The sequence below is a fragment of the Oncorhynchus masou genome, chromosome 24 (assembly GCF_036934945.1).
Source record: "Oncorhynchus masou masou isolate Uvic2021 chromosome 24, UVic_Omas_1.1, whole genome shotgun sequence".
In the NCBI taxonomy this organism is placed as follows: Eukaryota; Metazoa; Chordata; class Actinopteri; order Salmoniformes; family Salmonidae; genus Oncorhynchus; species Oncorhynchus masou.
Window position 1 is genome coordinate 71,212,247 of NC_088235.1, and position 16,627 is coordinate 71,228,873.

Sequence of the window (16,627 nt, forward strand, 5' to 3'; positions counted from 1 at the left end):
TTTAAACAGTCTGTTGAGATTTGAGGTGGGGTTTTTGAAGTGTTTTTTCCCCCCACTTATCCTGTTTTTTCAAAATACCCCTCCATATCCCCCTCAAAACCCCTCAATAGAAGGCTAATAAGTCACGCCAAAACTATATAGGATGGCAGGAAATTGCAGGAAATCTCAAAAACAATTCCAGGGGAGGACCCCCCAGCTACTGTTCGTCCCTCCCAATATCTACACCACCATTTTCCCCTTGGTGAACACTACTTTCTCATCATACTTCCAAGGCATCAGCCTACTATGAGGAGTAGTGGGGTTAGTAATATCATACAGAATGGTATCGCCTTTGGACAAATGCTTGACCCTAAATGACTGATGCTGTATATGGAATATGTGGGTTATTATATGGCAAAGTAAGACTGTAAACCTGTTATTGTGTGGCCCTTGAGACACTGATATGTAGCCTAGGCAGCAAGCCGTCATTGCATAGCACAGTGACAGTGATATTTGGGTTATTGCTGGGCTGCAGTGGGAAAACAAAGGCAACCTGCTTTTACTCATAACAGATAAGCCATCCTGCCTCTCAACACCAACAAGCAGATAGGTGCAGTGAAATGTGTTGTTTTCCAGGGTCAGACATAGTAGTATGGCAACCCTGGAGCAAATTAGGGATAAGTGACTTGCTCAAGCTTTTTTACTGTGTCAGCTCAGGTATTTGAACCAGCAACCTTTTGATTACTGGACCAACACTCTAACCACCAGGGTACCTGCCACCTTCTACTGTGTCCCGAGCTGATTGTGAATGTATTCCCTATAAAAGTTAGGGATGAACAGTGGAACTTGGAATGCGTTCTGAGAAGTAGGCATACCCTATCATGAGTTTGAGCCGGTCTCTCATGTAAACACCGTTTTTACATTTGACATAGGGCTGATGATGAGTTCAGTATTGTGCAAGTTTCACACATGTTTATGTCTCAACCACAGGAGGTTGGTGGCACCTTAATTGGGGAGGACGGGCTCCTGGTAATGGCTGGAGTGGGATAGGTGGAATGGTATCAAATACAACAAACTCATCAGTTGATACCATTCCATTCACTCCGTTCTAGACATTATTATGAGCCGTCCTCCCCCTAGCAGCCTCCACTGGACTTGTTCAAATAGTGAGCCTACCACACTGTCAGCATTTTTTTAAAGACAATCTGTATGTTCTGGTGGAAAAGGGTCAATCATAGGACTAGTAGTAGCCACATTGCTGAAAGATAACATGCAAACAAAATAGTTTTTTAAATGTAGCCTTCCTTAACTCACGCAATGTCGTTATAACAGCAGGGAATATACCATTTGACAAATACAAACACAGGCAGGGAGACTGGCTGAGAGAACTGCAACTGTATCTGCATCAAACGAACAGAAAGCACCATGCGTATTTGAGGCGACAGCTGAAGCTGGCGCTGGCGCGCGCGGAATGCGTTAGACGGCAAAAGTAGCGGTAGGCCTACTTTTATGGAAGCTGGTTACGGATATGTAACCTCACCCATTCGACTTTGAGTCGTTTGACAGTGAACAGGGCGCACACATCTCCGTGTTTTGACAAATTGGGATTTGTCATCTTGCCATTACTTTTGTTTTAATCCACTATTTGTACAGAAAATTCCTATGATAAAGGAGGAGATTACACTGAAACAGGTAAACGTTTTTTTTCTTCCTACAAGACTTTAGTTGAAGATAATGTGTGTTATGTGGATGTTAAAATTCACCTGTTGGGGAGAGTTTCAAATTTGCCCCTCAATTGTTGATCTTTAAATTGAGATTTGTAATGTACATTTTTTTAAAGAATGCTAGGCAAACTATAATTTAGTCTTAAAAAAAGGTGAAATATTGAAAGTTATAATGTTTCAGTTAGGCCTAGTTGACTTTGCTTTGTCATTCAGCTGTTGGGTATAAAAAAAATACACAAAAACATGTTTTGTTTAGCTGTAAAATAAAATATTCTGTTAGTTTGGTACTCTTACTTTTTAATGTCGGTCTAACATGACCAAACATCAAAGAAATCCAGATATGTTCTTTTAAAACACAGATGATTTTTTATTTGAACACACAGATTCTTCTAGCACATTGTCATGGTATTTAGTGGCAGCTGAGTATATCTGTTAGACCAAAATAGGACTTCACTTGCCAGGCCTAAATGTGTTGGTTAACTATGATATGGCAGTTCAAGTTATTCGAGGCAAATCCTTGCATGAAATGTGGGGTCAAGAAAAGTACTCATGGGTGTAACTGTAATTCAATAGACTGTAGATCTTTTTTTTACAGTAATAACTTTGTATTCCTCTTGCCAATATGTTATACTCTAAATGATTAAATATGAGGTCATGATTTATAGGCTACTTAAGTTTATATACCATATGGAAGTGCTTCAACAATACTATAAATGTGCCTGGAATTATATTTCTCTAATGGTATTTGTGTTTCAGCAAAGGCTTGACAACTTCTTTGTAGAGAGATGGTGACTTGGGATTTGTGTTTGGTCACTGAATCCCCATATTGCATCATTTGGATTAGTGTCCATTTGTGATATACAAAGAGACAATTTTGCGATAAAAAAAAAACGTCTTTTTTTTTTACATGAATTATCACCTTCATTATGATGCCTGGTTATCACAGCTGGATTGAAGAGGGCAGTGTATTCTGATGACCAATTCCACAGCTGTAACAGATGTACTGACCCCAGTCTAATAGTGCATTGGTTGAGATACATTTTTTTTTAGAAAGAAGCCTTGGGTTATTCATATATTGTTAGAATCCAGTTAATTACCTGTTACTCTCAGACTGGTAATCCATACCATCAACATCACAGTAGTTGTCATACTCACAGTTGTTGATGTGATATGTGCCAACACAGCTGTCTATCAGGTGTGTAATGGGAAATCGATCTGAACTTGAACTCAAAGTCAAATTTGCAACAGGTGGTCCTTTTGACAAAAAGTTGTGCGTGTCGCACTCTGTTAAGTCGGCCCATATAATCAACATTTGGCCAACATTGGGTACATTTAGGCCTACCTTTCAAGCGTTCAATCCATCAAACAGTCAAATCAATGACATTGTATTTGTTGGCCTGTCTTTTTAAAAATTCAAATCAAATCAAATTGTATTGGTCACATGCACATGTTTAGCGGTACTTTGCACTGCCCTTTGTTCACCGCAAACCCCTGACTGTTTACGTCAGTATTATTACCAAGTGAATTGATGAGAACATATTCAAAATGTATAGCCATGCCAGATGCCAAGCTTAGATTTCTAACACGCGGATCAACAGTAACCTTTTTAGTGTCTGATGACTCTATGGCCCAAACATCTCTTGCTCATCCGATTGTCTGGGACTAAGTCTGTCCGTTTTGTCAAGGGTCTGTTGGGCGACATGCGGCTGCCGACCCTAGCTCTATCCCACCGCATATCACTCATCAGAAATAGCCATGATCACATGGCCTGGACACACAAGTGGTCTATACTTAGCGTTCTGACCCTGCACTGGGGAGGAGGAGGGGCATGAGGAGGAGCAACCCTTTCCTCCCCTAAACTGCAGCAGCCATGAGGTGCCTGCCTCCCCAAACAGACACTCGCAAGACTTCAGATGCTCAGCAATTGTGTTTATTTATAATGTGATATTGTGTAGGCATGGTATTAATTAATCAATCTAATGTATTTTATAGAGCCCTTTTACAGTAGTTGTCACAAAGTGCTTTACAGTGTAATATGTAGGGTAGTAAAACAATGACAGATATTCAAAGTTACACACATTCTTGAAGTCCATATAGGCTAGTCATTTACCACACCGCATTTCAGAAAGGGCAATTTGTAATGTTTACCTGTAAAATGGTTGCCTATTCAATATAGTTCGTTCAGTCAGCTCAATCTGAAGTCCATCATTGGTAGATCTGTCAGACCATTACATCTTTGATGATGGTTGAGATGAATGAGACTACATTTAGTTAGCATTTTTTGGTTGAGTAAGTTTGAATATGGGAAAGAGGAGCTTAATAAAATTGTTAAAGCGATATGCACAATAAATAATAAAGTGATTATGTGAAGATTAATAGGTTGTTATATGTACGATACCGTAATGTTACCTTTCTTTTTTTGACAGGTAACATTTGAAGAGGACCTTGTCAATTTGTCAGAGTGGCGCAGACATGACTGAGGTGGCACAGAATGTTGCGGATGTCGCATACGACATGACTGATGTGGCACACGGCCTGAACGATGTGACACGCGACACGAGTGACGCGGCCCCCGATACGAATGCGAACGCGCATGGCGACGTCGCGACCGAGTGGCACGGTCTCGGGGCACACAAAAAGGACGATGCCCCACCTGACAAGCATGACGAGGCACTTAGCGAGAATGAGGAAGAGGTTCACACCGAAGAGGACGAGGTTCACACAGAGCCTGAGGAGGACGAGGAAGATGAGGCACATGACATGAGTGAGGTGGAGCACAGAGAAAATGACACGGCAAAGGACAAGCTAATGCAAAGGTCAAGATCGAGGAAGGACAAGAAGGATGAGGCACAAAATGGTGTGGCTCACGACATGGACAATGAAAAAGAGGAAGAAGAGAAAGACCAGTTACAGAACATATCTGAAGTGGCACTGAAACAAGAGGTGAGGCACGGCCATATCTGTGAGTTTATCCTGTTGGAGTTGACGTATTAGCTTACTGAATAGTAAGGTTTACTTCTGGACATGTTCAATATGAAATATAGTCAGTTGTCGAGACAATTACTGGTGTTACATCAGGGAGTCTGCCTGTAGATCTCTCATGAGGTTTCTGCAGCGTTCAACTGAATGACACTATTCAAAACGTGTTTGAGTTCTGAGACTCTCAGCCCTATGGATCTCACTCCTATGAATCTTTCCCTTAGCACACTCCCAATCCTTTTACAAAAAAATGTTACATTGACACGTGTATCTTCATCTTTCTCCAGAGGCTCCTGCGCTTCAAAAAGCCAGTGGCCAGGAGCTACGTGCCCCAGATTGGTAAGGCTGACGTGAAGAACAAGTTTGAGGCCATGCAGAAGGCCAGGGAGGAGCGCAACAGTAGGAGGAGCCAGGAGGAGCACCAGAAGAGGAAGGAGCAGTATGTCAAGGAGAGGGAATACAACCGCAGGAAGCAACAGGTCGGAGGTCAAACAAGACAGAGATAACCCCAACTAACTTTGACCTGCATGGTATGGAGCACTAGCCTCAACAACCACAGTGTGGATGTAATGGAGAACATCATCACATCACTTTGTGCAGAACAATTACACATTTTTTATTTAATTGAAGTACCTTATAATTGTGTTTGGGTTGTGCTTTTATCCATCGAGGGTGATTATTCTAGACATTTTTTTACTGATAATTACTGATAACATACTAAATCAACTGTGCATTTTATGCATGCTGTCCTTTATCACAAGCTGTATCACAGGTTGCAGCGTGGTAAAACAAACAGTGACCGATACGAGGGATTAACACATTGATACTCAGGAGGGGGGGGGGAGAAAATGCCCTGTACTATCGTAGTCAACTCTCCGAGACGGGATGCCTTCATGCTGATCTACCCCATGTCACAACCACATGATCCAATCAGAGGCCTCCCTGCAGGTCACATGCATGTGCAATTACACAGGATTAGGGGCTTGAGAACTTGCTGGGACCAGCATGGCTCCTGAGCGTGCAAAGCAGATGATCCCAGATAAACTGGTAACCTCTCAGCAAAGCTCTCCCTCTGATCCACCACAGATAAAAGAACTACTTGCCTCCAGTGATGAGGAGGAGGAGGTGAAGCCAGCCAAGGTAGAGAAATCCTACGTCCCCAAGATCACAGGTAGGAAATGGGGGTATTGTTGAGGGTGTAGAGGAGGGCAGGTGGGCTGTGGGAGAGGACTGAGGAAGAGGGCTCTGTTCTAATTCTCATCTCAACCCATGGGGCAAATTCATTTGGCAACAAACTGAAAGGATACGGACTGAAACAGGGAGGGACTACCTGGACTCATCCAATAAGGAGCGCTCATTTTCAATTCCAGCTGCAAAACGTTTTAAAATGTTGCATGCCTAACGGACACAACCCTGTTGTTTGTGCTGTGGCCTCATCTTCACCATCATCTACGTGTGGGGTCTACACTCTACAGGTAGTGTGAAGGGGAAGTTTGCCGAGATGGAGAAGCAGAGACAGGAGGAGGAGAGGAAGAGGATGGAGGAGGAGAGGAAGAAGCGCGCCACCCAGGACATCATGGAGAAAGCGAAGATGCAGAAGGAGCTGGCCAAGAAAGCCGCAGAGGTAAACATGCGGGATTACTTCCAGGTATACTGTAGTGTAGCCTATAGGGGAAGTGGGACAGTGGGGCTGGATTGCTCAGTCGCTGCCTCTACTGAGGGACTGGCCTCCATCTATGTGTAATCAGTCAGGTAATCCTCAGCTGCCACCCAGATGAGTTATTTTAAGTGTCATTTGAAAGGCTAACAGTTGGTGCAGGTTGGAGGGAAATCCTGCAGTGGAGTCCAGTGGGGCTGCAAGCCACAGCAGCTCTGAGAACACACATTCAGGTCATATGCTATGAATTTTGGGTGTATCTGTCAAGTCGAACAAGGTTTTCCTCACTTGTCATTGCGTAGTTGCTTTAGTATCCTTAGAATGGACCACAAACTAAATTGCTGCTTTCGAAAGGCATTCAGCGCTAGTTGCAATGCTGTAGCTATAACCATGCCAAACTGGACCGAAGCCAGTTCTCCAAATTTATGTTGACCTAGATACGATAAGGTGGTAGATTTCAGTAAGTGACAACACACACTAGGAAGTACTAGGAAGCATTATGCCTAATGCTTGTATTCATTGCTTACTGTCCACACGTTGTTGATCTTCATTCTAATCCAGTGATCTATTAGTTTCTTGAACATGGTGAAAGCTATATGGACTTCAATCTTCATTGTCTCCTTTCACTGCAACCTACTGCATGTACCTTTACTGTATAGTAGTGAGACAAAACTTGGGGAAGTCTTTATTGAGGTGGGCGGTAGCTTTAACCTGAGCCAGTACTGACCGAGTGAGCTATAAACAATTGGGCCACCGTGCTTACAAGTTCTGCTGCTGCTTGAGCCACATACACTGTCAGGTGTAGACAACATGTGACTGGCAACTGTTTCCCACACCACTGACTAAATTAGCCCCTGTTTCCCCCCCACCCCTCCTATTTTAGGGCTGACATTCACAGACTGACCCATTGAAAATGGTGGCCATTAGGCCGAAAGAATGTTCTCTTTTATGGGCTGTTAGCTTCTCTCTCTCTCTCTCTCTCTCTCTCTCTCTCTCTCTCTGTGCGTGTGTTTTGTTAGTGGGGATTTTTCTCTCTATTTTGACATGACACAGGCAGGTATCAACTAGTAATTTCATAATGTATAACATAGCTTTAGTCCATTACTTGGTTATACACAACCACTTTAGCACTTGTCAAGTTCACAGACCAGGAAATGGTTTGTGTTGCTGATGTTTTATGTGCTAAACCCCCTTTGGGAATCAATAAAGTACTGTCTTATCATATCTTATCTCATGTTAAATGTAATTTCCTTTTCTCACAATGGCTCCACTTATGTCAGGAGGGAGATGACAGCATCCTGGTCTGTGTGGTGCCATCGAAGCCGTCGCGACCTCCAGGCAGGATCAAGATGAACTTTGAGGACCTGGAGAAGAACCGTGAGGAAGAGCTGAAGAAGAGGACTGAGGAGGAGAAGAAGAAGCGCTACAACGAGAACAAGCAGTCCTTCCGCGAGGCCAAGCGGCGCTCGGTTGTACAGGTGAGCTGAGGAGGACCTTTCCAATAGGCTTTGGCAGGACTGGCAGCGTAGCTGTTTTAGGAGGAAATCTTGGAAAATCAAATATTTCATGAAAGCCATTATATCCATGTGTCTGTGTCAATACTTCAATACTTCGTGGGAATATGGTGGTCTAGGTGTAGATTGTTTATGTCAGCCCACAGGACAAAGAAAGAGCTTAATTGTTTCAGGAAAATCCTTAATGAAATCTATTCTGTCTGTGTCAATACCTTGTGGTAAAATGGGGGTCTAAGTGTAGATTGTTTATATCAAAGCAGGATGAGGAGCAGCCCACAGAGAAGTAGTTTTGGTAGGACAAAGGAACAGCTTACCGTGGCTTGCGAAAGTATTCACCCCCTTGGCATTTTTCCTATTTTATTGCCTTACAACCTGATATTAAAATAGATTTTTGGGGGGGTTGTATTATTTGATTTACACATCATGCCTACCACTTTGAAGATACAAAATATATTTTATTGTGAAACAAACAAGAAATAACACAAAAAAAACAGAAAAATTGAGCGTGCGTAACTTTTCATACCCCCAAGGTCAATACTTTGTAGCGCCACCTTTTGCAGCAATTACAGGTGCAAGTCTCTTGGGGCATGTCTCTATAATCTTGGCACATCTAACCACTTGGATTTTTGCCCATTCTTCTCCAGCTCCTTCAAGTTGGATGGGTTCCGCTGGTGTACAGTCATCTTTAAGTCATACTACAGATTCTCAATTGGATTGAGGTCTGGGCTTTGACTAGGCCATTCCAAGACATTTAAATGTTTCCCTTTAAACCACTCGAGTGTTGCTGTAGCAGTATGCTTCGGGTCATTGTCCTGCTGGAAGGTGAACTTCCGTCCCAGTCTCAAATCTCTGGAAGACTGAAACAGGTTTCCCTCAAGAATTTCCCTGTATTTAGCACCATCCATCATTCCTTCAATTCTGACCAGTTTCCCAGTCGCTGCCGATGAAAAACATCCTCACAGCATGATGCTGCCACCACCATGCTTCACTGTGGGGATGGCGTTCTCGGGGTGATGAGAGATGTTGGGTTTGTGCCAGACATAGTGTTTTCCTTGATGGCCAAAAGCTCAATTTCAGTTTCATCTGACCAGAGTACCTTCTTCCATATGTTTGGGGAGTCTCCCACATGCCTTTTGGCGAACACCAAACGTGTTTTCTTATTTTTTTCTTTAAAACAATGGCTCTTTCTGACCACTCTTCCGTAAAGCCCAGCTCCGTGGAGTGTACGGCTTAAAATGGTCCTATGGACAGATACTCCAATCTCCGCTGTGGAGCTTTGCAGCTCCTTCAGGGTTATCTTTGGTCTCGTTGTTGCCTCTCTGATTAATGCCCTCCTTGCCTGGTCCATGAGTTTTGGTGGGCGGCCCTCTCTTGGCAGGATTGTTGTGGTGCCATATTATTTCAATTGTTTAATAGTGTATTTAATGGTGCTCCGTGGGATGTTCAAAGTTTCCAATATTTTTTTATAACCCAACCCTGATCTGTACTTCTCCACAACTTTGTCCCTGACCTGTTACGAGAGCTCCTTGGTCTTCATTGTGCCGCTTGCTTGTTGGTGCCCCTTGCTTAGTGGTGTTGCAGACTCTGGGGCCTTTCAGAACAGATGTATATCATGTGACAGATCACTTATATTGCACACAGGTGGACTTTATTCAACTAATTATGTGACTTCTGAAGGTAATTGGTTGCGCCAGATCTTATTTAGGGGCTTCATAGCAAAGGGGGTGAATACATATGCACGCACCACTTTTCTGTTTGTAATTGTTTTTTCATTTCACTTCACCAATTTGACCTATTTTGTGCATGTCCATTAAATAAATAAAAATCCATTTAAGTTGCAGGTTGTAATGCAACAAAATAGGAAAAACGCCAAGGGGGATGATTACTTTTGCAAGGCACTGTAGGTGTTTCTAGGAAACTAGGAAAATCTCATCTTTCATGACAGCCGTTCTGTGTCACTACTTCATGTGGATATGGTGGTCTCTAAGGTAGACTGTCTTGGTCAACGCAGGATGAGGATGAGGAGCAACCCACGGAGAAGGAACAGGTGACTCCTGGGAAGCTGAAGATGACGTTTGAGGAGGCGGAGAAGGAGAGGCAGGAAAGACTGAGGAAGCAGGCCGAGAGGGAAGCTAAACGACGTCTGCAAGAGGAGAAGAAAGCCTTCGAAGTGGCCAAGCTGGAAATGGTGACAGATCTTATAAAACACTATTAGCTCATTCCTTATTAGCATATTACGTTTCAATGGCCTGTACTTTCCTTGTGATAGCTGAGATATTTCCGACTTGCTAGATACTGTAAACCTTGGGAGTAAATTATCAGCGTGGCCATCCTGTACCAACCCTGCATATCCCCTTCATACATCCTGCAGATCTTTTCTCTTGTGCTTTTGAAGTGTCAAGTTGACTTGTGGCATCTTTAGGTCTTGATGAGACTTTTAAAGAAGCAATCTCAATCGGTCAGTGCTTGCATGTTGGGGTGTATAATGTAGTTATAAAGGTGAACATAATCTCGTAAACATGGGATGAGGCCTAAAACGATCCATATTTTCCGAACAAGAAAAACCCCCCGGGAAAAAAAACTGTATTAAACAGTCAATGCATTCTTAACAGTAGCATTTACTTAGCACTACGTACAATCAAGCTTCGATAAGGTGCTTTGAGGCTCTTCCCGGATTGAACCTGCGCTGTTGTTGTTGTTGTTAGCGCTGCGTTCTAACCAACTGAGCTATACTTCCCAGCCTTGTGCCTTGTGTGATTTTGGAAGTTGATGTGTTTGCAGGGCGACGATGAGGAGGACTCGCAAGGAGCTCAGGGCGAGAGAGAGGTGATCCAGCCTGGTAAACTAAGGCTGAGCTTCGAGGAGCTTGAGAAACAGAGGGTAGAGAATGAGCGCAAGGCAGCAGAGGCAGAGTACAAGAGACGAATGGAAGAGGAGAGGAGGGCTTTCGCCGAGGCCAGGAAAAGCATGGTCAGTGAGAGTAATATAATGGTCACTACACCTGGTCCCCAGATCTGTTCGTGCTGTCTTGCCATCTCCTATGGTCATTGCCATGTCATAGGAGATGGTTTAGAGTTCCTTTTTCATACTGATCCCACCCAGAGATGTCAGACACTAGTTTGAGCTCTTTCGTTGTTGTCCTCCTTCTCCAGATAGTGGATGATGACGATGAGGTGTTCCTGGCCATGCTGAACCTGGAGGGCAGCAAGCCAGGGAAGCTGTGCATCAGCTTCGAGGACAAGGAGCGTCAGAGGAGAGAGGCGGAGGAGAAGAAAGCAGAGGAGGAGGCCAAGAGGAGGCTGGAGGAGGAGAAGAGGCTCTTTGCAGAGGCCCGCAAGAATATGGTAGGACTGGGTAACATACCCATAAAGATCCTACAATTCACTAGTGGAATTTGGTATCTTAGCATTATGATAAAAAAATCTGCCATCTTGCCAGGAAAAAAAATTGATTTTAGAAACATTTGTGAATCATAGGATCTCTATGAACACACCTCTGCAGGCAGCACCAGCATGTTGCTTATGAAGCCCTGCGCTAACATGTAGGTTATAGTAGGCTACGTTCAGAAGGAGCATGTGAAATGATTAAAATTATTTTGATTAATAATTTATTCCTGTTTTTTCATCATGATTAGAGCCACAGCGAGTTACTTTTTGTAACTTGTTTGGCGTGTGTATGTCACAGATGAATACCTTCAGTTTCTCACACTTTGCGATATTTTGAACTCGGCTTGATCCAGATGTGTCATCTGAGCTCATATCCAATGTAATGCTCACACTTTAAACAAACTGCAAATGACATTTGCTTATAAATGATTTGTGTAGGCCTTACGAAGGCTTTATTATGACTCCATAGTTCTTATAGTTCACTTAAAGTTATAGTTTGTTTAAAGTGGGACCAATGTTGCTATAATCTACTGAAAACTAACCCCAATATTAACATTTGAGGAAGTCTATATTTAATATAAGAACTCAATCTCTAATTGGTCTATAATAGGACATGGATTAATCCTACATGATGATGTAACGTTACTGAAACACTACACTTGCAATTGCTGTTCCTACTTTCAAATTATCTTCTTAAAGAGCCCCCTGGATCGGGAAAAATCTAAGACTTCATATCAAGATGGAGAAGTAAGATATTTTCACTTTCAAATGACAATTGTACTTATACACTGACTAAGAAGAAATAACACCGTGTTTCCCATGAACTGCTAATACTGTAAGTTCTTATTGTAAGTCAAAGGTCATATGCATGGATGTGAATGGTCTGTATGAATGGGATATTCAGTAGGCATACTAACACTGCTGGCTTGCTTTAAAAGTGGCTCCCCATCAGTGTGTAATAGTGTGTCCTGGTTACTTGGACTGATTCTACAATGATGTTGAAAGACTTACTAGAACGAGATTAAAAATCTTCATCTCATTCTAGGGCTTTTTACAGTATCTGGTGAGAAGATCAATGTGATTTGGTTCTCTTTGCTTTGCTGTTCAATGTGACTATGTTGCTTAGCTTTGCTTTTCATTGGGTGCTTCACTGTTTGTGAATCATTCTGGGAGGGTTAAACCGGTGGATTGAATTGCTATTGGAAGCTGATATGATGATTGATTTGTGATTAAAGATTATTTGTGCTGTTTGATTCTGATTGGTTTATAGTGAAATGTCAAATGACACCATGCTCTGTGTTTGTATTCCGCCAGGTGCTAGACGAGGAAGAGGAAGGGATGTTCAAGAGCGAGTCCCAGGAAGCATTGCACCCTGGGAAACTAGAGATGAACTTCGAGGAGCTGCTGAAGCAGAAGGAGGAAGCCGATAGGAAGCGCAAGGTGGAGGCGCGCAAAAAGAAAATGGAGCAGGAGAAACTGGAGTTTGAGCAGCTCAGACAAGAGATGGGAGAGGTCAGTCATCAACATGGTATCAGTCTCACAATGCTCTTAACTAAAACCCACATGGGAAGTCTCATGGATATTGGCATGGAACTACCAACTGCAGAGATTGATGACAAGACGAGGAGAACCAGGGACTGTATTTATCAAGCGTCTCAGAGTAGGAGTGCTGATTTCTGATCAGTTTTGCCTTTTAGATCACAATCCCAAGCCCTCCTACTATGAGACGCTTGATACATACGGCTCCAGTTTAAACCATGAGACCTACTGTGAGCTCCAAATGTATTGAAACAGTGGCAATTGTTTTGTTGTTTTGGCTCTGTACTCCAGCACTTTGGATTTGAAATGATACAATCAGGTTAAAGTGCAGACTGTTTAATTTGAGGGTTTTCTCATCCATACCGGGTGAACGGTTTAGAAAGTACAGCACTTTTTGTACGCAGTCCCCCAATATTAGGGACCAAAACTATTTGGACAAATTCACTTATATGTGTATTAAAGTAGTCAAAAGTTGAGTATTTGGTGCCATATTCCTAGCAGCAATGATTACCACAAGCTTTTGACTTTACATAATCATGGTAGAATTGACAATAATGTATAAGTGTTTAGAAACATATTCTATTCTTATTAACAATAAAAGTTGAATAAACTCCAAAATGACACAATACATTATTGACCATTATAATTTCAATTGGGCACAAAATAATCTGAAATACAACCTAAACAAACAGCAAATTAATCCAACAAGTTCGTAGCGTCACAAGCTTAATGTCATCATTGTGCGCTAGGAATATGGGACCAAGTACTAAAGTTTTGACTACTTTAATACACATATTTGCTGAATTAAAAAATGAAAAATGAAAAAAAAGTGCTGTAATTTGTAAATGGTTCAACCGATACGGATGAAAATACCCTCAAATTAAAGACAGTCTGCACTAACCTCGTAGTCAATTGTACCATTTCAAATCCAAAGTGCTGGACTACAGAGCCAATACAACAACAAAAAGATATCACTGTCCCAATACTTTTGGAGCTCACTGTATGCTTCGATTGTGATCGTATCCTCATCACTCATCAGTTCAATGTGCTTCTTTCCAAAGGATGAAGTGAATGAGAGCTCTGATACAGTGAGTAAGGAGTATGAGGAGCTGAAGAAACTCAAGAGGACCGGCTCCATCCAGGCCAAGAACCTCAAGTCCAAGTTTGAGAAGATCAAGCAGTTGAAAGACGAGGAGATCCAGAAAACGATTGAGGACGTGAGAGCAAAGAGAAAGGCCGTAGACGAGGAAATCAAAGAGAGGGAAGAAGAGCGGGTCCAGGAGGTATATATTTGAGCATGGTCCTTCAGAATCGCTTAGGAACGCCAACGTGTTGGTCTGTATCATGTTCTTCTGAAATCACTTACTGTGAGGGCTGTTTTTTTCAGGAGGATGATGAAGGCAAAAAGGACACAGAAAAGGGGGCTGAAGAGGCTCCGTTCAGACAGAAGGTGGACATGCGCGCACGGTTCGAACAAATGGCCAAAGCCAGAGAGGGGGAGGAGAGGAAAAGGGTGGAGGAACAGAAGCTGCAGAGGATGCAGTTCGAGCAGCAAGAGATTGATGCCGCTCTCCAAAAAGTAAATCCCTCTTTCATCGGGTTCAATCATCGGGTTTCTCGTTGTTAAACTGTGGGCATCCTTGACACGCATGACATTCTAAAAACGCATGACAGCTCAGTTCAGCCCGAAGTGGTAATGTGAGAGGGGGAGGGGTTCCATAAATCTAAAATGTGATATCACGTGTCATGTCTTTGGCAGAAAAGGGAAGATGAGGAGGAGGAAGAGGGAAGCATCATCAATGGCTCGGCAGCCTATGAGGATGAGGAGGACCACGCCAGGTCGGGGGCTCCGTGGTTTAAGAAGCCCCTGAAGAACCAATCGGTGGTGGATGCCGAGCCAGTGCGGTTCACGGTGAAGATCACCGGGGAGCCCAAGCCGGAGGTGACCTGGTGGTTTGAGGGGAATATGCTCCAGGACTGTGAGGACTATCAGTACATAGAGAGAGGGGAGACATTCTGCCTCTACCTGCCAGAGACCTTCCCAGAGGACGAGGGAGAGTACATGTGCAAAGCTGTCAACAGCAGAGGCACCGCTGCCAGCACCTGTATCCTAACGATAGAAAGTAAGCAATCGTCCGTCTGACTGCCACTGCATGCCTGCATGATACCACTTCCTGTTTTAGTTTTCTGATCTTCCTATGATTGGATGGGATCGCATGCTCCTCTTTCTATGATTGGATGGGATCGCATGTTCCTCTTCCTCATTGGCTTCGTTCAGCTGGTTCATCTATGGGTAACACCTCCCTTTTCTGTTTCTCTCTTCCAGCTGAGGACTACTGATGCTTTCCTTTTTCTGGAACTTTCCCTGTCTCTCTCACTCTTTTTGTATAACGTAATATCTCATGTTAGAGCCAAAAAGAGGAGGAAACAGCAGTATGCTAGCCATTCCTTCTAGGGATACACACAAAATGAAAAGTGCAAGATCATGTTGTTTACGTATTGCTCATCATTCATCCCTTTCATTATTATGTTTAGGATGAAATCTGTGCCAAATCCCATATTGGTCCCATGAGTGATTGCTGCCATGAATGACGTTCAGATTGATTTTGTGATCATATCATAGATCACAACGCCTGTGCATCTGAGAAAATGTCCCTTCAAAGGTCAAATTTCATAAAGTTTCATTTGAAAATATGGTGCAACCCAATTTAAAGCCTTTTGATATCCCTGTGAAATAGATACAGCAGTATGCACAATCTATCTGAAACATTGGTTACTAATAAAAAGATCTATTTAGGATTTTTGTTTCTTTTCTTTTTTAATATTTTGTTAATCTAAAAGGTACACAAAGATTTTTCATATCCCAAAATTTTTCTTCTTCATGTTGAGCTAAAATACAACTCTACACGATATGAATTATATAGTTGTATGGTTTGAAATATAATGACACAATTGGTTTTATGCTAGCCTAAATATTTGTGATATGTTTATTTCAAGTTTTAATAAAATTTGCTAAATACCAGTCTGTGTGCAACTGTTGTATCATTTATTTTAACATAAATTACTGTCACGCCCTGGTCGAAATATATTGTGTTTGTCTGTATTTATTTGGTCAGGCCGGGTGTGACATGGGTTTATTGTGGTGTGTTTTTGTCTTGGGGGTGTCTAGCATAGTCTATGGCTGCCTGAGGCGGTTCTCAATCAGAGGCAGGTGATTATCGTTGTCTCTGATTGGGAACCATATTTAGGCAGCCATATTCTTTGAGTGTTTTGTGGGTGATTGTTTCTGTCTCTGTGTTTATTGTCACCAGATAGGCTGTATAGGTTGTCACGTTCCGTTTGTTGTTTTTGTATTGTTCGTTTTCAATCATCATTAAACATGTCTCAAAAATACCACGCTGCATTTTGGTCCGCTTCTCCTTCACCAGACGAGAACCGTTACAGAATCATCCACCACAACGGGACCAAGCGGCATGGTAACAGGCAACAGCAACAGCAGGAGAAACATAATAAGGATTTCTGGACTTGGGAGGAAATCCTAAACGGAGAAGGACCCTGGGCTCAGCCTGGAGAATATCGCTGCCCCAAAGAAGAACTGGAGGCGGAAAAGCGGAGAGGCACCGGTATGAGGAGGCAGCACGGCGACTCGGAAGGAAGCCCGAGAGTCAGCCCCAAAAATTTCTTGGGGGGGCTCAGGGAGAGTGTGGCAGAGTCAGGAGTCAGACCTGAGCCAACTCTCCCTGTTTATCGTGAGGAGCCAAGGTGGAGACCAGAACCAGAGCCGGTGTTGGAGGTGAGCGAAGCAGAGACTGTGAAGGAGTTAATGGGGAAATTGGAGGAGAGAGAAAT

General features: G+C 42.9%; 1 protein-coding gene across 2 annotated transcripts; it reads left to right on the plus strand.

Annotated features, from left to right (window-relative positions):
- Positions 1-1,533: 1,533 nt before the first annotated feature.
- Positions 1,534-15,720, plus strand: nexn (nexilin (F actin binding protein)). 2 transcript variants are annotated; one of them, XM_064934711.1, is made up of 15 exons: positions 1,534-1,671; positions 4,130-4,646; positions 4,970-5,161; positions 5,769-5,853; positions 6,158-6,306; positions 7,620-7,817; positions 9,865-10,041; positions 10,635-10,823; positions 11,006-11,197; positions 11,939-11,986; positions 12,554-12,751; positions 13,840-14,061; positions 14,166-14,357; positions 14,538-14,901; positions 15,105-15,720. In XM_064934711.1, the coding sequence occupies exons 2-15, from the start codon at positions 4,176-4,178 to the stop codon at positions 15,116-15,118; spliced, it is 2,691 nt and encodes an 896-aa protein (XP_064790783.1). In that variant the 5' UTR covers positions 1,534-1,671; positions 4,130-4,175; the 3' UTR covers positions 15,119-15,720. The 2 variants fall into 2 exon arrangements, with proteins under 2 accessions (XP_064790783.1, XP_064790782.1); XM_064934710.1 differs by having other exon boundaries at positions 14,538-15,720.
- The last annotated feature ends 907 nt before the right edge of the window (positions 15,721-16,627 follow it).